Here is a 22,576-nt window from a genome sequence, read left to right on the forward strand (position 1 = left end):
CGGCCAAGTAATTCCCTGAGAGCAGTGTGGACTTCATGTTCCTTTTCTCCCATTATTATTTTCTCCTAAGGTTTTGATTTTTTTTTTCACTGAACGTGTTCTGAAAAGAAAATGACTACTTCCTTTTCAAGGGAGCATGCCTTCACGTGTTCCGGCCTTCCCTGCTTGCTCTATCTTCTCTCTTCCTCCTTGTATGAGGCATCTTTGCTCAAATTATTTGTAGAAATAAAAGAAGCAAGCTGTCCAGGCGCATTAAGCATTATCTGTGGTTTGCAGTGTCATAGCTGATTGACTAGACTTTCTGAGAAGAGCCACGCTGGGCTTTTTCAGCCTTTTTCTTCTAGACTCTGTGCTTCAGGACCTACTTTTAGGACTTCACCAGCATAATTGCCTTGTGCAGGAAATAGATCCGACGTGGTGAGGGTACCAGTGCGTGTGTGTGTGTGCATGTTTGTTTCTAGCTCTTCTAATGGTGATTTGCTTTGACTTTGGAGGAAGGGGCAGTCTCCCTAAAGAGAACAGAAATCAAAGACCAAATGACTGTCTTTTTTGACTGAAGAGTGCCCAGACTGGATGCCAATGCATAGTTTTGGTGGGTTGTGGAATGTGCTGTTGCCTCTGTATCTGGGATGTGCCTTGTCCTGTTGCCTCAGAAATCAGGCAGATGACAGCCAAAGCGAGTTAAGAACAGAAAGGACCAGAATTAGAGGGATGCCCTTCACCACCCTGGCAGATGAACGTGGCGAGCTACATGCAGCTGTTTTGTACCATCAGTTGTCCTTACCCTGCCCGGAAATGGCAAAGGTAGGGTTGTCTGGGGCATGTGCTCGTGTGTTTCATGTCTGGGAAGAAGGCTTCTGTTTGTTTTCTTCTGGCTCGAAAAGGAACAAACAAAAAAGAGAGGTTTTGATTCCTTCTGGAGGCTGAGGAAGGAATTCGATAGGACTCAGATCAGTTTGGGGTAGAAATGTCTTTACTAGATTCTAAGTGTTCTGTCTTCCAAATTGGATGATCTCAGTCTTGTTTAGCTTGGATTTGACCAAGATGCCCTTCTTTGGGGCAGTTTAGATTTGTAATTTTGCGTGTAATGAACTATTTGACAGTTTGTATCCGTGAAGGATACTTGACAACAGGGGCTGGGTAGCCCATATCGGAGCTCCTATGGAGGAGCTCCCTCAGCAACTTGAAAATTGTTTCAGGGATTAAGGATTGCTGAATAAACAATCAAAATTCCAAAGCTTCTGCAGGTATTCATCAATCTCTCACAACTCCTCATATAAAAGGTTTATGATCTGCCAGGCATCCGGTTTTGGATGCAGATATTTCTGGTGCCCAGCTAGGTCTTCTCTGATGTCACTCAGAATTTATAAGGTGCAAAACTGTTGATACTCCAGCAGCTTGGGGAGGATGACAGCCAGGCTTAGAGCCATAAGAAGGTATTTTTTTTTTTTGTTTCGGAGACAGTGTTACTGCTATATCCTGTCTGAGTAGGTACTGAGAGGCTTGCTGAAAGAGGAACAACACTCTGACTTCCTACTTTCCTTCTCTGGTATCTTTAAAATGGGGTTGAGGATCTGGGCAAGTTCCCAGTCATACTGATTAGATAATTTGCAAAGCTTTTTCCTTCTCTTTACTCTGTCACCCTTCATGTTTTCATGTTTGGCTACAGAACAGTGCAAACAACAACAGAAAACAGGATTTCTGTATACCAAGGCAGGTTCAGGCCTCTGTGAGTCTCTCCCCATCTCATTCTGCCAGTAGATTTATGAAGAATTCACATGTGGAGCTGTGACAAGATATTTACAAGCCCAGCTGATCAACTTTCCCTTCAGAACAGCATTTAGGAGGTCATATCACACACAAGCCATGTAAACTGTGGCTGACAGCCCACAACGTCTGAAAGCATCCTGGGGAAATGGGGACACTCCAAAGGAACCACCGAAGAGCCCACAATTTAGTCTTGTAATAATGTTTAAAGCTAACATTATTAATAGTCTGTTCTTGTTAATTAATCTCGCAGGGAGTCAACTCTACTAGAGACAGCACCAACCCAGTTCCTCATACAGATGTCAAGCATTTCATGGGTGCCAGAGTCACCAGGTTTTGTGTCTGGTCCTAATAACTCAATAACTGCTAGTGCTTCATGCTCGCAGGGCCCCACGGCAGACGTGGATGTTCGAGGGTGGATATTTGACAGGGACCTGGGGAGCCAAATGGCGCTATAGCAGGAAGGATGAAGCTGTGCCTTGGAGTAGCGTTACCACGCCGGGGCAAAGCTGTGGCATTCTGAAGGCAGACAGACCCAGAATCTGTGCTAGATGTTAGAATCTGTGATAGATGTTAGCTAGCTTTTTCAGGGGGACTTAAAAATAGATGCATTACTGAGGTGAGTCAGCATCCACATCTGCTAAGGGTGGTGGGGAAAATAGTTGTATTCCTGATGGACAGCACAGCCATCTGCTTTTCTAGGTGATGGGTCCAAAAAGCACAGAAAGTTATTGGACATAGCAGTGCTCAAATGCAAAGGGCTGTTGCAGATGTGTTGTTAAATGCTTTTTTTTTCACAACTGTTTTGTTCCTGTAGCAAGGAAGTGAGCAGAGCTGTGTGTGGTGCCCTGAGAACTCCTCTCACATACCCAAACAAACAAGTAGGGATCTCTTAACTCCCTTAATCCATTCCAGCAGTTATTGCTGGCAGTGGCCAGGGTTCAAGTCTTGGAGGGGCATGTATGGCTGTGTGACCCTTGTCCAAGTCCAGTTTTCCTAGAACAGGATCTGCTGTTCAAGTCAAGGCTGAAATTCGTCCCGCAAGCTGCCACAAGGGGAGGTGAACTGGGAAGTTCAGTGTGTTGTGGCTCAGCTGTGTTCTGAATAAGAAACCTTGAAGATTTTGTGGTATTTCATCCAGCTGGGATCCATTTCTGTGTTTGAGAAAGTTCATCAGAAACAGGAACAGGAGCTCTGCTCCATCCTAGGCTCTCACGCTTCTCTTAGCTATTCTGCACCAGACTGACGATGCCTGACCCTGGCAGCGTGCTGAGCCCTTAGGAGGCCTCGGTAGAGTTGCCGGGAACACTAGGGTGAAATCTCTCTGTGTAGGAGAACCTAGTTCTGCAGAGCTGGGGTGGGGGAGAGGAGCTCTCCCTGTTTCTGAGATGGGTGTTTAAGTTGAGAAGCACTACAGGAACTGAAGCAGGTACAGTTTTATTCTCCTGAAGATGCTATTTCAGAAAACATCCTTTTCCAAAGAACGGGAATTTAGGAACTTGGTTTGATTGACTCTCGTTCCCATCAGCGATACAAGGTGGTGCAGCAGAACAAGGTACAGCTTGCCAAGCATGTTTCTGGGGGAGAAACCATGTCCCCTTGCAAAGCCTGGGGATTTCTGCTGTGGACCAGGCTTTCTTGCCTGTCCTCAGATGGGCTGAGTGTGAGAGGCATTGTGAAAACGTTGTCTGGCATGGTTCCATCTTGTTTTCTGACTGGATAAACCATTCCTCATGTAATATTTTGTCCTTAATGTTTTCATCCGGGGAAGTGGTGACTTTTTTTTGGGAATTGCTCAAGTGTTCCCAGAATGGAGCTGTTGCTCAGCCTTGTTTTAGTATTTCTGTAATTTTATTTTTATTTTCCCTGGAAAATCTTGTTAAGACAGAGCTTACCCAGAAGAAGAGATGAGCAAGGAATTAAAAAGCCTTCAGCCGTCAGCAAATACCCCGTGTCTGACCTCTGATGACTGAGTGCACCCTGCGTGACGTGAACTTAGTGGCTCAGTTCTGTGTCACTGCAGAAAACTGTGTTCTTTGTTGTGCCCTTCTGCCGGTGATGTCTGACAAGAAGCACAAAACAAGGTGGCACCTTGCCAGCATTCCTGCCCTTGCTGTGTAGCTCTGTGTTCGGTGGATGTCCTAATACACAGCTCCATCCTTCTTCTCTCTTGTCTTGCAGCTACTGGGCCAGCGTGAGGCACGAGTTCCCTTTTTTTTTGTGGCGATATCCTTAGATATATTCACCCTTCAATGAGTGTTGCATTTATTTACGTATGACGGAGAGGCACTGTTCTGGAAGTGGCATCTTTCTCAACGGTATTATTCACCCAAGTCTTCCAGGGATATAATTATGAGCAAATATTTGTAAATGACATGCCTGCCTGCCAAGCAGACGGCTCTCCAGATGCCAGTGTTTTGTTATCTTCTCTCCTGGCAGTTTTTCCAGTTTATATTCCCCTCCTTCAGACTATATGGAGGCTTTCTTACATTGTTGCTGTTTTTTCCTCTAAAGAAAAAAATGCTGGATGACCTCAACGTCACCTCTACAACATAAATGCCACAGTTCTGAAGTTCAGAATGTTTCTTTAAAGTGTCAGGTTTCGTTTAGTTGATTCAGTTGTCATAAAATGAAAAGTGGCCTCTCAGAAAGTCAGCCTCTATTTGTCTCGAGGCAAAGTGATGACGGGAAGAATGACATGGTAAAATTTATTTTGAGCCTGTAAGACAAAAAGCCCGAGGCTCAAATCCTCGGATGGTGCAAGTCTTCTTACAGTAATTGTTAGTTCATTGATTTAGGCTTCCTAATGAATTAAATGTCTGGCTTCTCTGAAGGAAAAATTATAGCCCAAACATGCCAGTTGCAAAGGAAATTAAGGTACAGTTCTGTCAACACTTCTCTTCATGAGTGGAAAGTATTCACCTCCGAGGCAGAGCATCTTTAAGAATGAATTTGAAAGAATGCTTTGTATGTCAGGAGTTTTATGCTTTTCTCGTTTCATTTCCAAATTTACCAGGGTTTTTGGATGAGTAAGGTCTTGGAATCTGAGTTTTTTTTAAGCTATTATATTTTCGATTTGCAAAATCAGTTTGAATTTTATGCTCTTACCCTGTGATTTAAATGTATGTTTCCTTCGGGATTAACTCTATTTAAAAACTAAATAAAGCTGTGTGGTTTTCTGTCTAAAAGGAAGCTTTGAAAAATCCTTCACAGCAGAAAAAACTGCCCCTGTATACATAATACATGTACATACATGCATACGTACACGTCCTTTGAGATGGGAAGGCAGACTCTAGTTACCTTCACTCCTCAAATGCAGAATACCTTCAGCCTCTTCAGAGGCTGACAAAATCCTCAAAGACTCACTCCCAAACTTCTGTGTCTATCTTTTCATCAAAGATAACGAAGCATACAGCTTTAAGCAGCTGCTGATTTAGTTGGCGGCAATGTTTTGGGTGGAAAACTGGCCCTGGAAAAGAGCAGAGCTGGCCTAATGAACTGAACGACTAATGTCTAATAGACTATCTAAAGCACACTAAGGTCTTCTCATTGCCTGGAGCCAGCATCTTCTAGCCTGATACAATGAGTCAATAATTAAGATTTTGTTTGCTTTTTATTTTTTTTTTTCCTCCCCTATAACTGCCAAACCTTCAGTCTTGTGATGGTAAGCAAAAAATTCGATCTCATTTAGCAATGATCCAGCTGTGGGCTGACCTTTGGTCCTTGAGGTTAGAGTTTTATTGTTGTTTCAGCTTTACTACAGGTACAAGCACTTGTGGGGCTGATGAAGAACCTGGATGCAGCTTTGCTCTCCCTGTAGCTCTGTAGATAATTGAATCTTCTGCAGAGACTTTGTGCAGAGCTGATCTTGCTGTAGTTTTTTGCATGATCACTGTTGTCACTTTTCTTCCTTCAGATAAAGGCCATTTAAGACTTACACGTGCAGTTTTCCTCCCTAACTGGAGCTGTGGATCCAGTACTTCTTCCTCTGGCCTCTCCTTGCTCCTGTCTCATTCCCTGTTCTGCTCTCCACAAAGGAAACTTATCGGAAGTGGTAATTGTCTAAAAGCTGTTTTCACATTCAGACACGTGGATCTAACAGGTAAAACAACCTGTCTGAACTGTAAGAAGAGTATTTCAAATTTAATCCAAACATATCGAATGTAATCCAGCTGTGGCATTTCTCATCCTTGTTTTTAATGGGCTTTCTCTGTTCCTAGAGGCATTGTGAATCCCTCATGAACAAAATGAAGCAGTATCCATTGATGGATAGAGCTGGACTGAGGGGACTCGTACCTCTGCTGGCGTCAAGCAGCATCACTCCAATGGCTTAGCTAAAGTGATGCTGATTTACAGCTGAGAATCCGGTCTGCTTCTCTGCGCCTGAACAGAGTAAAACTATGGGCCCTAAGGGGGATGCTGTGCTTGGAAGAGGTGGATAGGGACACCATGCTAAGTTACTTCTGCAGACATTCCAAGAACTGCAAAAATTTAAAATCCCCTCTAGTGAAAATAATGGCTTCACCACAAGTACTCAAATTGTAAGGCAAGGAATAAACAATATTGGCAAAATTCACCATTATTAAAACCGGGGCTTTTTTCTTGCCTTGCCTTTTGAGAGCTGATATATTTCTGTAGGTTTTCTACTTAGGTCACTTTGACTTTTGGACCATGACTGAATAAAATAACCGATGTGATTGATAGTGTGAGGGTAGAGTTAAAAGGTGACTCATAATTTTCTCTTGGAAGTAGTCTATGTGCAGAACACTAGCAGAGAGATTACTGGAGACACAAATGTGCCAGAATGATTTCAGCGTCCCTGATGGGGTTCAGAGTTTCAGCTGGCTGAGATGGTTTTCCTGGCACATCACAAGGAAATTAAACCTGGCAAGAGAGGAGCAATGCTGGGACATTCTCCAGCATTTAGAGGTGGGGTTCTGCAATCTTAAGTCTGGATGGGTTTGATGTCTAGTCTGGTTCATGTCTGAGTTATCACCACCTCTCAAACCTCTCCTGGGTGACAAGCAGGCTGTTTCTCACAATGGAAGACCTTGGGAGGGTTCTGTCTTCTCAGATGATTAGAGAGGCTTGAAGTTCTAACACTTCCTAACTCTTCATGGAGAATCTCCTTTTTTAATGGAATTTTTATGGTGCCTTGAACACATTTGAGTAGCAATTGGAAGTCTGGATCCCTTCTAGTTCACCCAGAATGTAACTTAAATCCGTAACTGCAAATCAAACAGCTTGTGCTGCCTGGAAAACCGTTCCTGGGAGTGACCACTGTGAGTATTCCCAGGGCTAGGTGCAGTCATTGCTTTAAGATAAGCAGGAGCTGACTTCATGTTGGAATTGCCACCATTTCTCTTGCAGTGTTTTACCTAAACTGGTAAATCAGGGGGTTAATTTCTCAGCGATGGCAGACTCTGTCCCTGTTGGTCATCACTGACCTTTGTTCGATTCCTGCTAACCTGCTAACTACACAGATCCACAGAGCCTGCTTTTTCTTTTCTTATTTACGTGTGTGATCCTCTTCTTGAAGATAGGAAATCCTATGCGATCCTAAATGAACAGCAACTGGTTGTGATATGCACCCTGGTCTGTATACTGACTTTATTTAAACTGATGAAGATGCAGGTCTGTTAGCAGGGAATTTTGTGACTAAAAAAATTCCAGGTCTCCTGTTTGCCATGTTGGCTTTCTCTGTTTTCTGACAGCTGAATAACATTCTCTGTATTAGTTTGGCAATAAATAGATGTAATATTAGTGTTCAGAAAGGAATTTGAAAGTAGTAAATTCAAATCAGTGTATCTGTATCACATTGGGAAAACAAAAAATAAGCTTGATAAATGCCATCAAAGTGCTACATGAAGAAACACTGTGATAAATAAGACAAAAAAAGTTTCTTGTTACATCTTTCCAAGCAAGAGGTCTCTTCAATTTAAAGAGATTAACCTGATTGCACTTCAGGTGGGATATGATCCCAACCAAGCAAGCATTCCAAAAGACCCTGGCAGGCTGACTCCTCCCAGTGAGCCAGCAGCCTGCAGTGATATGTGTTGGACTGAAGCTGCTCTAGCTTTTGTGCTGTATTGAAACAGAAGGAAATCTTGCGCCATGAAAAATGCCTTGACAGCGATCGCGAGGTTGGAGTCACTTGCGTTTGACATCAAAGTAAGTAGAGCCCTCCCAGAGCGAATGAGGAAGGAAGGTGTATCTCCAGCTGTTACACTGAGCAGCCAAGTGCCTGTGGTCTTATTTAGGGGATGCTCTGCAACCTGCAGGACAGACAAGCATTGATGAACAGTGAGCAGTTAGCAATGCTTCCCCTCAGGGTCTTTGTTCCTCTCATTTATTTTTTTTTCCCCCAGAGGAAGTACAATTAGAGTTCTCTTGTCGCCAAGTGGGTATCTGTCTGTTCCCCTCTTTCATCGGCAAAGACTTACTTTTGACCAGTTGCAACTCAGTTTGGTAAATGGGTACAAGTCTTGGTGAAACTAACCGTGCCAAGGAGCGGAATGGGAGCAGGATACCCTGGGGAAAGCCTTGCCCTTTATTAGCTGTCAGAGTGCCCACAAGAGAGGAAGATACCAGAAAGCAAGCTTTATAAACAGGTCTGTGAGATATGGAAGTAGTTTTCTTACTGAGTCCTTCTGAAACACGTTGAGTCGATAACACAGGGTGGGGAGGAAAAAGGAAATGTGAGGACGGAAAGAAGGAGGCTGAATAAGAAAGGAAGGTACCTGGCTAAAGAGTGACTTTAAGTGAATTCATGGACATAATGGCAATGCTGGCCAGCATTTGGCATCATCAGCTGCCAAAGTGACAAATTAGCCTCATGCTTACTCTTAAGAAGTTTACCCATCAGCACTGAATATCATTCTTCAGATTTCCAAAACATTCTGAAGTTTTGACAGAATTAGAAAGAAAGGGATTTACCCAAAATTCAGTAATTTCAGCCATCTATCAGCAACCTATCTTGGGCAAAATAGGAGCTAACCTACACAGGGGGAAAAGCACATGCTTGACTGGCTGGTAGGTAAGTCACATCTGACTGCTTATGTGTTCTACTCTACTCTTTTTACTTCAGAAATCACCGTTAATACAAGTTTTTTCAGTTTCATCACTCCAGACTGAGAGACTTATGTGCTGCTGTTTGTTTTCAAGATGCGTAAATAAAATCCGTTCTGGTAATTTCTGGGAACTAAGAGAGATGATACACATTATTAAATTTGGCTGAGTCATACAAGTTGGTAGTGCCCAGAATTAGAATGAATGCTGCTGTGTCATTTCTGTAGCTCAGAGTTTCCTCTTACGGAAGGGCTGAGATTCTTTACAATGTGAAGGTGGCTGGTTGTACAGATTGTCAGACCAACAGGCATTGTGCATCTGGGGTTCCCTCTCTCCACCAGTCTATTTGTTTTGTTCCTTAGCAACTTTTTCTGTGTTACTCCCCTTGGCTGCAAATCAGTAGCACTGGTGACCTTTCTTACCGCTCTGACGGGTGCTGGTGTTTATCCTTGCCTAGGAAAACTTTGCTACTGTGGTATTTGCTTGCACCTGGACAGCACCCGATGCTGCTGTCACTCTCCTGGCTGCAGCTCACACCTGGTCTGGGCAATGGATGAAAGGAGCAAGCTATACCAGAAGGGTCAAGCAATAGCCTGGTGGGACGGCTTTTTTTCTTGTAGTTGAGTGATCTGATGAAGTTCTGGTGTTCTGGCAGCACTAACAGTGGCTCTCTGCAAGAAATCAGGCATATCTCTGTATTACTAAAAGACAAATATTCTGTTTTACATGATCTTAGGCTGATCTTTGCCATAAGGGATGTCCAGGCTATCATTTAAGAGTCTGATCCATGTCCTGTTAAAACTTAGAGATGCCATTGGCTCAGACTTCCATAGGCCCAGAAAAGTGGAATTTTGCTAACTAGTACAAAATTGCTATTTTTTTAAACATTAATTTCAAAATCTAGAATTTAATATATTAAAAATAATCTTGTATTTTAGGAGGCTTTTGTCTTCTGATCAGGATTTCATATAGAAGTTTAAAGCTCCTCTTTTTATGTCACAAAGCAAGCATAGCCCAGAATGTGTATCTAGGAGCTTACAAGGGCTACTCCATGCACTGTTATCACAGACATCACATTTTTTTCCGTAAAACAAAGTGGAGGAGAACACCTCAAGGTGTTGTCTGGAAAAGATGAGGGGTTAGGAACATCAAGGCTGGGAGAAGAGGATAAAGGATTTTTATCTTCAAGAAAAGTGTCTGAGATAAATGTCACAATTAGTAGATACCGGCATCTAGGCTGAAACAAAACCCTGCTGGAAAAGGGGTGGGGAAGAAGAGGAGCTTGTTGCTAAAGAGACTTATGCTTTTTAGTGTGGCTTAGACTTGAGCTTTTTAGCCTTTAGGGCTTGTGCATTGCCATTGGATGAGGAAGAAATACCTTCCTTGAAGCAGAACAAACCACCTCTGTCTTCATCTGAATTTTCACTTCAGATGCTGTTTCTTAGAGGGCTTGACTTTGTTTTTGCTACATAATGCCTATTCACCAAGTAATAACACAAAAATGGCTGATTTTGCTGAAATCTACCTAATACTGTTTTATTAACAGAATATTCCCTGTCTTATAAAAGGCAGTGATCAAGAGTTCAGTCTGCATCTGTTACCAGCCCCTTGAGACACAGCGTGAGCTCAGGCTGGACAAGCCCAGAGAGGTCCTGGCCACTGAGCCAAAATGGTGCTTATTATCAGGCAAAGAACAAAAATTGTGTACAAATTTTTCCAACCTACTTTTCTCATTGTTTTTATTTCCCTCTTAGGAAATCAGTTCATGAACTTGATTGAAAAACATGTTTTGAGGAAGCACTAAGAACCCATAGCTAAGCTGTGGGTGGCCTGTTAGTCTGCTGAACCACGACTGCACTTACAGCCCAGGTCTGACCTCAGCCACGTTACTTTTGCCTGGAAGGGATGTCAGGCAGTTATTCTTAACTGACTGTCTCCAAACATGCCCTTCCCTCTCTCACTTGTATTTAATGCAGAGGTGTTTCCTGGCTTTGGTAGGTTGCCCTTTGCAGAAATAGCGTTAGGCTGGCTTATACCACCTGCTTGTCAAAACGATTGTACGTTAAGTTTTTCTTGAAAATGCCCTCTTCTGCTTTCTATTTCAGTGGAAAAAGAAGGCCAATTGGTCTGAGATCCCTGGACTGCTGGCGGCCAATTTGGTAGCAGTTACAACGTGCTGAGTAGCAGTCCCAAACAGACAGCTGATGGCACACAGGCAGACTGACTGCACAGCTAAGGTGCAGCGAGGCTGACTTGTCTGAGGCCCTTCCCCATACGCCGTGCATCCCCGTGCTGTCATACACAGGAATCACTGATAATGATTTGAACTCAGTTATGATCGATCTTATTTAATACTAAGGAATAGACTAGTAATGTCCTTCTTCATGCAGGTGGGCAGCTCATCCTTGAAAGCTCCTTTGGCTGTGTTCATAACAGTAAGTGTTGAACATCCTCTAGCCTTAAGGAATATCTACTACCCTACGACAACACCTGTTTTTCATGGAGCATCGCTATCTCAAATCACAGTAGAGAAAGCATTTTACAAGAAAACGTTGGCTCAGTGCCCATAAAATGGTGTCTTTTCTGATGCAAAACAATGATGTTTTCCAATAAATTAAAATATATGAAGTTTTAGTCAATGCAATGCTTTAATTACATTATTTTCCCCAAATTATGTCAAACTTGAGGCAGCTTCAGGATGGCAGAGATTAAAGCGCCACAGAAAATGGAGCTTTTGATGAGTGAGACGTGGAGGAAACAAGGTATTTCAGAACAGACAGCAACATTAACCAACCAAAAGTGGTCTCATACTGATGTCTGCTCAGTGTCGGATCTCCCTACACCAACAATAACCTTTGGGAGATTTTATCTTAAGATCCTCAGTTATTACTTTAAAAAAAAATCAGAGAAAATAACCTATAAAATCACCATATTCTGGGTTTTGAGCTGTACTACTTCTGTTGCATTTCCTATAACTAGCTGGGCCTGCTTTTTGATGTATATTAATTACTCATCAAAGGCACTAAAGACAACGTTTTCTGTAGCAAGCGTTTAAAAGGCATGGTCTGTTCTGAACTATTTACCTTGTTTTATATGGTCAGTAGAGGGAGAAGTCTCTCTCCAGTCTTGTCATACTGTGGGGGGTGGTAAGGTAGGGACTGTAAGCTGCATTTGAAAGCACTTGGTTAGAGTGGAACCTGGCTGAGAGGACATGACTGTTTCCTGAGGTGAATCTGGTCCTGAGCATGGCATCTCTGCTGTTTGTGAGGAAAATACAGGTTGTATTGAATTTAGAGAAGGAAATAGGTTTTAAGGGATAACAGCAAGGAACAAGGCCATTGTCTTACAAGTCCAGTGATGAAAACGTGCTATCCTCTAGGCAGCCTTTCTCTAAAAGCAAGGTTTGGTGAACGCACTGCAGCTCTGTAGCACGTTGACATCAAGCATCACAAACTAAGGCAGAGCAGCAGGACAGACCATAACACGCTTCCAAGAGGATGCTGGAAGACCAGACAGTCCTCCAGTTATCTCTGCGATGAAGTGGCAGAGCGCTCTCAGACCTTCGGTAAACACTTTGTTTGTTACTGAGGTTCAGGAGAAGGTCAGCCCCATGGCAATCCATTTGTACCCTTTCCAACAACTGTCAGCATTCTGGATGAGAGCGGCTCTAGCGCTCCAAGGGTCAGGTGAAATCTAGTGGCAGCCAAAATACACACCACGTTGCCCAACATTTGAGTTTTTTTTTTTCTTCACAAGGATTGATTCAGATCCTCCCCAAATACACGTGTCCTGTAGGCAGGGCAAGGCTGAAACCCGTGGCCTTTACTGAGTATTAGTCAGAACTAGCCCCAGACTGAAAATGGAAAAAAAGAATGCTATAAAAATGTTTGTAATGCATTTGGTTTTGTAACAGGGTTTACTGGAGAGGGAGGATTGGGAAGAAGCATTTCCCAATCCTCAAATAACTGCGTTCTCTTTTACACAAGGCTGGAGCAAACTGGTGTACTCGTCCCTTTGCCTATGTATGGGAGGGTTTCTGTTTTAAGCAGTGCTTGGCATTATCCTGTTCTTAGGCACTGATTTTGCTGGAGAATGGTCACAAAGTTTACAGGGTAATTATGCAGCCTGAGGTCAGAGCGTACAGACAGAAACCTGAGGGCTAAAGCTGCCTTTTGTAGATTTCCATGGGGTAACAGGACAGATGATAACGGCTGCCTTGTGATCTGAGTTAAGGGATGTTTCAACCAGGGTTGTAACTGACCCCAGTTCCTTTTTGATGGAGGTTTCTCTGAGAGCTGTCCTCTGCGAGGTTGGAGCAGTACCTCAGCTCATGGCTGTGACTTAGAAGTTCTCCTTTTCCATTCCCGAGGCAGACATAACGAGGTTGCAAAAGGCTTTCTGCATACATTGAAGTATGTAGCACAGTTGGACTTGGTTATGTTTCTTTTTAGGGCTAGCTGCAACTGCCTTGGCAAGGGGCCTGATCTAGAGAGGGTTTCTATAAACATGCCAGCACAGCCGGGAGTTACTATGGGGTAGACAATCTCTTCTACCTCTTCAGCTACACAACCTCAGAGTAAGTGCGGTCTTTGCTACCCTGCTTTAGGTGGGGTTGGTCCATAGTCAGCTGTAGCCAGAGCTGATTTTTTTGCCTCCATATTCAGCACTACTGTTTGCTGCTTCTGCCTTGCTTCCCTACACTGACTTCACTCTCTACAGGAGCTGGCTCAGCATAATCCGAGGACAGGGGAAAAGAAGAAAATGGAAAGGATTCTCATCTCTGACATAATTCAAACTGCTCTGAAAAAATGAAGGGAATGGTATACCAGGCTCGAGTAGATCAGTCTGATAGAATGGAGGAAAGTTCCTGTCTCCATAGATCTTATGTTCAAGCAAAATTGGATTATTTTAATTTTTATTATTTTTATTATGTTAGGATTGAGTTTTTTTAAGGGGCACCGAAGAAAGTAAACTCTAAATGCAACTGAATCCCTTGAAAATCTTAGCTGCAAACATCGCTATTACTTTTTTCTACCTTCCTTTCACCAAATCTCTGTTTTTCTATCTGAGCCAGCTGACAGACCCCAATCCACTAAAAATAATCTTTCCCTCTTCTCAGATATCAAAGATTTCTCATAATGTTTTACAGTTGCAGATTCAGTTAACATCTGTGAAAACATAGCAAATTAATTAACCCTCAGAATGTCCTTCTCCCTGTTTATAACCAATAATGCATTTTTGTTAGTTCATGGACCTAGGCTAAGGGCAGCTTTTTCCTTTAACTAAATTCCTCTAAGAATCAAAGTAGCCACAGCAACCTGAATTTAATGCATGTAGTTAATCAGTTTTCTCCTGTACTTTCCTGCTGTGCTTCTCGTCTCAAATAAAATCCATCCTTTAATTATTATAATTATTTTTTTTTTGTGAGGGAGTCACGACAGACAGCAACGTAAAAACCATTTCCTGGCTCCAGTGAAATGATGTCTGTTGTCTCCCACGGTTGACATTGTTTTTTGAAATTTCCTAAGAAAGATATATAGGGAAAAAAAGGAAAAAAGAAACTTTGCCATCTTTCATAAAATACAGTCCAAACATTTTTGTGTTTCATTAAAATTCCAGACCTCAGTTTATCATTCCCAAGCTGATGACTAAGTCTGTAAGTCTGTGGTGGCCAAGAAGGCCAGCAGCATCCTGGCTTGTATCAGAAACAGCGTGGCCAGCAGGTCCAGGGAAGTGATCGTCCCCCTGTACTCGGCTCTGGTGAGGCTGCACCTCAAGTACTGCGTTCAGTTTTGGGCCCCTCGCTATAAGAAGGACATGGAGGTGCTCGAGCGAGTCCAGAGAAGGGCTACGAAGCTGGTGAGGGGCCTGGAGAACAAGTCCTACGAGGAGCGGCTGAGGGAGCTGGGGTTGTTCAGCGTGGAGAAGAGGAGGCTCAGGGGTGACCTTATCGCTCTCTACAGGTACCTCAAGGGAGGCTGCAGCGAGGTGGGGGTTGGTCTGTTCTCCCACGTGCCTGGTGACAGGACGAGGGGGAATGGGCTAAAGTTGTGCCAAGGGAGGTTTAGGTTGGATCTTAGGAAGAACTTCTTTACCGAAAGGGTTGTTAGGTATTGGAATGGGCTGCCCAGGGAAGTGGTTGAGTCACCATCCCTGGAGGTCTTTAAAAGACATTTAGATGTAGAGCTCAGGGATATGGCTTAGTGGAGGACTTGTTAGCGTTAGGTCAGAGGTTGGACTCGGTGATGTTGGAGGTCTCTTCCAACCTAGACTATTCTGTGATTCTGTGTGATCCTAATGGTATACATTGTATTATTAAAGGGTTTTGTGTGAGATACACTTAATATGTACCAACTTGATTTCCTTGTAGTGTAGGGTGGGACAAATCTTGTGGCTAGGAAAGAAGGAGTGATCTGATGTAGTTTGACTTTTGTAGGCCTTTGGCAATCTCTCTCCAAAGTATGAGAATTCAGAGTAATTCAAACTTCTGTAATGTGGTTGTATAGCTGATGAAATAAATCACTTGGAGCGCTCTCAAGCTGGCATTCCATCAGTGGAGTCCAGCATAGATTTCACTTAGGCTGGTACTACTCAGTATTTTCATTACTGTTTGAATGAGGGACCAGAAAGCCAGATACTGGGATGTTGTAGGGCACAAACTGGGATGGGATCACAAGACTGTCAATGGGGTTTAGAATTCAAACTTACCTGGATGTCTTGGTAAAGCAGTATGGGAAAAATAGGATGGAATTTATCATCCCTTCATGAACACAAGCAAGTATAGTGCTTTGGTGGTAAGCAACTTCATGGCTAAGGTAGGGAGAAAGAATTACTCGGCAGTGAGTTCCTAGAATAGGATCAGAGGATGGATCACAGTCTGAGTAACAAGTCAAATACATGAAACTGTGGTGAAAATGACAGAAAAATGGTACCTCGTCTTCAGTAAGCACAAGCCTTGAGCTCTGCTCAGCTCTGCAAGGCCTTGTTTGGAATACTATTTCTGGGCTTGGCTGCCACATTTCACCAGTGGTACAGACTGTGTAATGCTAGATGTCAGATATTTTGAGCCCACATGGTGCAACAAGGATTGGAAGTGACACGAGTGGACTTATAATATGCAGATGGAAGTCTGATGTGAAAATAAGAGCATCAGGGTTTTCAGCAGGACCTCAAGACCCTGTGGCCTCTTACCTCCCTTTTTAGCCTCTGTACCTCCTAGCTGTAGTTCTCCAGATGGTGTTTATTTCAGTATGCACATGCAGAAGAGGAGAACTGGGAAGAGCTCTGTGCCCTGGATGGTGGAATGCTCCCTGTGTGCATAAATAATGCAGCAGCTGCTTTTATTAGTGTGGTTGTGTCATAAATAGTGTGGCTATGAAATGTTAATAGTGTACAGTAGGATCCAGTAAGCTCCTCTAAACCTCTCCTTGGAAGTGTGAAGATGTTTGTCTGTTTCCCAGCACAGATAAATGTGGCTGACCCTGAGTAAAGGGATTAGGGTGAAGCTGCTGTGTATATAAGGGAAGTACTTCTGGTGCAACAATGCCAAGTGCTTAGGTTGCAAGGTAGAGCAGGCAGCCGTCTCCTGAAAATGCCTGGACACATGGCTGTCTCCTTTCTGTCTCTTTTCCTTATAACTCCTCTCTGGTCAGTTGGTTTGTTCCTCAGCTATCCTAAGTTATCACCACTGGGACCATTACTGGAAAAGTGGTATTATTTTTTTTTTGACATGCTTGGAATGAACAAAAGCGCTTAAAGATCCTCACAAGGACATTAGTACAATATGTTAGCATATTTCCAACTGCACTGGGGCAATTGTGGCTTAGATGGCTAATTACATCTCAAAAGTACTCCTCAGAATGTGTGATGTTGTCTTGATGTTGTCCAGGTGGTGAAAGCAGAGAGCTGACAGTGGCTGTAGCCTGCACCTGGGTATTCCTGGGCATCTCACCTAGGCTGCGCAGGGACCTTGTCACAGAAGCTGTTCCAATGTCTGTAATTAATGCCAAGAGAAACAGAAGTAAATGTCATTTCTTTCGCTGCTCATCTCAGAAGTCAGAGTCTCCCAGGCAGTTTCATAACTGGATTTATCAAGCAGGATCGTGAAGCATGCAGGGACCGTGGTGGAACTGGTGAGGTGCTGTCTCTGCACTCTGCTGTTCCGTGTTTACTCTGGACCCCAGTGGTCAGCAAAAGCTAATCTCATCCATATGTCTGGCATTCAGCAAATGCTGCTCTCTGTTTTTTCTCTGAGGACTGTGTGAGATACGAGACACGCTTCAATTAAAAAATAAAAAAGGGTTTAATGTGGTTGTTTTTGGCAAAGAAAACCAAATAAGATAAGATATTTGTAATAGATGGTAGGGCTTGCTTTCTTTCAAAGCCAATGAAATTTTTGGCTTCCTATAGTGACAGAAAAGTTTGAACAATTTTAATCCTGGAGGATCAATTTATCCTTTGCTTATTATGCAAGTAAAATAACATTGTGAAAGGAAAAACAAACTAGAAATTATTACACCAGACATACATGGAAATGGGGTATGAAACTTGAGTCTACTGAAGCTGGGTTTGTGATTTTTGCTCCCAAGTATCCAAAACGGGATCCAAGTAAAGGCTGAGTGGTACTGATATCAACTGATACCAACCTCAGCAGCAGGCAGCTGCAGTGGTTTGTGTTAGCTGAAGTGCTGGTCTGAAGTTCCTGTTACTGTTCCATGTCAGAGCACCCAGACAGGTGAATGAATCCATCTTTGCTGCAGAAGGACATACTGTACGTGGTCAGGTTTCCTCTTGCTGACCATTTTGTTACTCAAACTTTTTGTTAAGGTTAGTTAATGAGCTTTGAAATCTTCTCTAACTGAAGCCACATGTAAGAACTTCTAACAGAACAGTATCATGTAATGATCAGTCATTGGTTGCCCAACAGGCATTTAAAATTCCTACCAGCTGTTATTTCATAAGAAAAGTCTCATGCCAAATATTGTGTTCTTAAAGAAAGCAGCAGCAGATCCCTGCATTACATATGCACACATGCATTACTTACCGACATACAGCGAGCCACCCTAGGCTGCCATCTGCTAAACCAGCCCAGGAAAACAGGCTTTCAGCTCAGAACTGAGGTTCTTTTTTCCTCTGAAAATAAGTTCAGCTGGCACTGGTTTGTAACAGTACCATCAAAGGGAAGATGGAGAGGTTTTGACAAGCCTGTGGTGTTTAGCCAGACTTGGGTTGAAATTTTGTATTTTGGGATCGTCATCTAGAATTATCAAAGGACTGTGAGAATCCACGAGGTGAGTAGCACAGCTCCTCATTCTGCTGCTAACCAACTGGAAAGTCTGCAGTAAATTTGGAGACCCCTGCCATGTTGACGTGAGGAGGAGTTATTTATTCTGCATCTCCAGTGCCTGGATATAAGGTCATTTCCTTCCAACAGTGGTGAAATCTAGGGTTATTCTTATACTGTGCAACAGCAGAATTTCTTACCAATGTCTGCTCTCCCGTCCTCTTAACCAGTCAGCAAGGCAATGGTTCAGATGAAGCATCGTGAGCAAACCCAGTGTTGAAAGCAGTGAGCTGTGTCTCAACGATGGGACTTTCAGATCGCCTCTTTCCCAAAGTGGCGCCTGGCCTTCTCTGAGACTACGAGGCCACGGATGTAGCAGTTCAGAAGAAGCTTTCTATGAAGGGTAACAAACACAGTATTGCTGTAAAATGTATCCCTGTGGCTTCCCTGTGTGCGATGGTAGTTAGAGGTGCTCCTTTTAGCGCCTAGACCTGCAGCCTATCTTTGTACCCCTTGGGAAAGACGCAGCAGGGGGGCAAGCTGGGGAGGAGCGGGGAGATACCACGGCTATGCTTTGGTGAGAATCTGCTTGTAAATAGGATGGAGACAGGAAAGCAATGGGAGAGGAGGAGCCAGATCAAAGAGAGGAATGAGCCCCACAGCCTGGGAGGCATGTTTCAGACATGTGCATGCTTTCTGACTTCTTCAGCGCTGAGTGGCAGTGGTCACTGCAGGAACTCACACCGTTTGTGGAGGAGGGTTTCCAGTCTGGCAGCCAAGGGAGCAGCAATGACAGAAGAGCTTGGAGTTCTGGCCTCAGTAGCATCATTTCCTACTAATTTTCTACTTTTCTTGATTTTTTTTTCCCTGTCAAAGTCTTTCCCTGTAATGTTTTCTTCTCCTTTCACTTACTTTCAGCTCCTCATCAGCTGCCCTAATGTCAAATAAGTCTTCCAAATACTGAAGTCCTCGAAGATCACTTGCAGCTGAGAGCAGAACTAGGAACTCTGTCAAAAAATGGCTGAATTCTGATGATCAGAAAAGGCAACACAGTCTACATATAAGAATTTTATTAATTCTGTGTATCCTGACTTGTAAATATATTCAGTGCCAGAGCACTTTTGAATTTCCTGGTACAGAAAATCTGTGTTTTGACTGGGAGAACAGCAAATTGTGAATATGATGTGGAACGTGTGCGGAGGGATAGCTGGCAGAAGCATGCTGTGATCTTTTGCAGTAACCTCTGATTTGCTTTGCTAGGATCTCTGTGAAGACCCCCACCTGTTTGTGAATGGAATCAGCTCCCATGACTTGCACCAAGGCAGCTTGGGGAACTGCTGGTTTGTGGCTGCATGCTCCTGCCTGGCTCTGAGGAAGCCCCTCTGGCAGCAGGTAGGTGATCAATGTACTTGGTACATGAAATAAGGCCGGTAAACCCTGGGTATTTCCCTCATTATCAGCCAATATTTTTCCACCTAGGGATAGCGCACCTCTGATGATTGGTGAGGTTTGGTGGATTCCAATCTTCCCTTTCTTTAGGAGTTCATTTTTCCTGTTACGAGACCTCCCCACCACAGAGTTTCATTGAGCACCAAGGAAGAGATACAGCAAAGCCAGAGGGTGCAATGGTCATTCTCTGCAGATTGATTCAAATATTACTTTCCTGAAAGTGTCTTTGAAACGGGGCTATATTGGACTTCGTACCAAATCCATCATCTTTTTCACTGCTTCATCTATTTAAGGTCCACTGCTTTTGAAGCTGAATAGCACACAGTGCAGGCTCAAGGACACTCGGCCCTCCGAATAAAACTTAACATAGTGCATCTAGTGACCTTTCCCTTTTGCATGTTTTCTCAGGTGATTCCAGACTTTGAAGAACAAGAATGGGACTCTAAAAAGCCGGAGAAATATGCTGGGATTTTCCGTTTCCGTTTCTGGTGCTTTGGCAAATGGACAGAGGTGGTTGTTGATGATCTGCTGCCAACAATAGATGGGAAGTTGATCTACTGCCATTCCAATGTGAAAAATGAATTCTGGAGCGCGTTATTGGAGAAAGCTTATGCAAAGTATGATTTAATTCATTGCCCTCTTAGACCTCAGTGCAGTCCCTTCTATCTGTCTGCTTGTTTCATCTCTCAACCCTATCGTACTTTCCAAGGGTTTTAGGTTTGCTTCTAGTAGAGAACCTTAAAAAATGAAAACTCATTTTTTTTTTTTTAATCTGCATGGAGGAGTGCAGCACACTGTACTTAGCAGCCCAAAGCCTTAAGGATGTTTCCACTCCTTTCCTGGCAAGTGTTTATCTACAATCTGCAGTTTTGCTTTGTTTTATTTTCCCTGGTGAGCCACAAATATATTACCTACATTCAAACCAGATCAGGGTACTTCTAACAGCCACTTGGTGAATAAGAATGTTCTGTGTTACCTCTAGGCTGGCTGGGTCTTACGAAGCCTTGGATGGAGGCAGTGCTGCAGATGCAATTGTGGATTTCACTGGAGCAGTGGCAGAATCTATTGACTTGGTACAGGGCAAATACAGTGAGATTATTTCTGAGCAGATGAAGCTGTTTGAAGACTTGCTGAAAGTGCATAAAAGAGGCGGGTTGATCAGCTGTTTCATCACGGTACGTATGGAGAGCTGGATATTAAAAGTTTATTTCAATGAACTTTCTTATCTGGAAAAAAAACAGTATTAGTAGCTTAAGTATATTGAGTGTGCCCTTTATCTGTATGCTTTGGAAAAGCTTTGTGTGGAGAAAACTAGCAAGTTGACAGTGTTCTCAGCCAAGTGCAACTCCAGAGCCACCACATACAATCATAAAACCACAAAGGCACGTGTGCTTTTGGGCACACTGCTGTGGATCTGGAATGCCATTCTTTCTGAATGGTCACAGTTGTGTATTGACCCGAGGTTAATCCACCTAGAATGCCCTAATTTACAGGCCAGATGGCAGCATTCAGTTTCTTTATTTCCTAAGGAAATTCATTTACAGAAAACGGTTCTCCTGGCACTAAGCTGCTGGGACTTGCTGACTCTGCTTGTGAGGATGCAGTCAGTGGGACACCATAGCAGGGCTGAAAGGCTGAGCTAGCTTGGCCACTTAAGCACTCTGTCTCACAGATGGGGAATTTAAAGCAAAGATCTTATTGCTGTCATGCTTAACTATTTCCTACCTTGCAATCCGTAGTGTTATTGCTAAATCCATATTAAACTGATGGATCCCTGGTGTTGGTTCATTCAGAAAATCTTGTGAGTATTGCATTCGTTGTGCAGTTATCTACAACAACAGGAAATCAGCTGTGTTTGGAGGTGCCTGAGAACATCATCTGTCCACCTCGGCCTGGCCATGCACTGCCTTGTGCCAGTACCGTGGTACCAAAGAGGAACACCTGGTACTTTGTGGGGGATTAACTTGAAACAGAGAACTCTGCTGGGATAGAAGAGGAGTCCTGAACTGTTCCTCCCAGCAGAGCAGGCAACAGCTCAGAAACAAATTCTTCTAGGTCTTTGGTGTTTGCACCTTTGTCACGAGGTCTGAATTTGTGTTTAAAAGTAATTCATTCCATCTGGTTTGCTTGGACCAGGCCATACTTACTGGTGTGATGGTTATTAACAGTGTTTATGGGATGATAGGTTGCTCCCAAATGCTGAGGCAGTTCTATTTCCTAACACAGATCTGGTGAGGCATAGACAAAATCTAGGGAGTTGTAATTTAAAAAGCAATTAATTAGGCAGTTGTAATGCCTTAACTTCTTCCTGGCATTATATTTCTGCCTGTCAAATTAAACATAGTTACTTCTCAACTTGATTACCCAGGGGCTGTTCCTATTGGTTTGGCTTGACTCATCTGCATTTATCACTTTTTGATAGAAGCGTTATACTCTCCATCTAGCAGGCTTCATTGTGTGTATATAATACTCAAGTGGCTCGCTGCTGATTTACAAACATGTCATCATTTTCCTTGGATTGCAAAATAGCCCTGAGCTTCGCCATTTGGAAATCTGAACAGACAGCGGATATTTAAATATCTCATTAAAATAAATATATAAATGGTTTCAGCATGGGGTGGGAAAGGCAACCCAGCAGTATAGGAAAAGCCTGGGGGATAATAAAGGCAGCAGGAGAGGTTACAGACTCCTCTGCTGTGAAGGACTCTCTTAGTTGTGAAAAATGTAAGCGAAAGTGTAACACTGGAGAAGGCCCAAACCCATTGGAAATGTCAGCCAGTCTTGATGTAACACATGAGCTGATTCTTCAGGAGTCGTTGTCAGTGAAAGGCAGAGAGGTCTGGGAGAGAGTCTCACACTTGCAAGGGCATGTCTTTTCTGATTTGATAGAAAATTCTCTTTTGACTTTTTTTTTCTGATTTCTTGTCTTTGGGGACGAAACGGTTTTGTATCAGTGCAATGCCTCCCTGAGGAGAAGGACCCTGTCTGTTTAGACCAGATAAATTTTGA

At 43.3% G+C, this 22,576-nt stretch overlaps 1 protein-coding gene across 4 annotated transcripts in view; it reads left to right on the top strand.

Annotated features, from left to right (window-relative positions):
• Positions 1–22,576, top strand: part of CAPN6 (calpain 6) — a 59,154-nt gene that overhangs the window by 16,882 nt on the left and 19,696 nt on the right. For all 4 annotated transcript variants that reach the window (XM_035325410.1, XM_035325409.1, XM_035325411.1 and 1 more), the window contains 3 exons: positions 19,379–19,510; positions 19,976–20,184; positions 20,550–20,742. In XM_035325410.1, coding sequence (XP_035181301.1) covers positions 19,379–19,510; positions 19,976–20,184; positions 20,550–20,742 — 534 coding nt within the window. The remainder of the gene's footprint in view (positions 1–19,378; positions 19,511–19,975; positions 20,185–20,549; positions 20,743–22,576) is intronic.

The sequence above is a fragment of the Oxyura jamaicensis genome, chromosome 4 (genome assembly GCF_011077185.1).
Source record: "Oxyura jamaicensis isolate SHBP4307 breed ruddy duck chromosome 4, BPBGC_Ojam_1.0, whole genome shotgun sequence".
In the NCBI taxonomy this organism is placed as follows: domain Eukaryota; kingdom Metazoa; phylum Chordata; class Aves; order Anseriformes; family Anatidae; genus Oxyura; species Oxyura jamaicensis.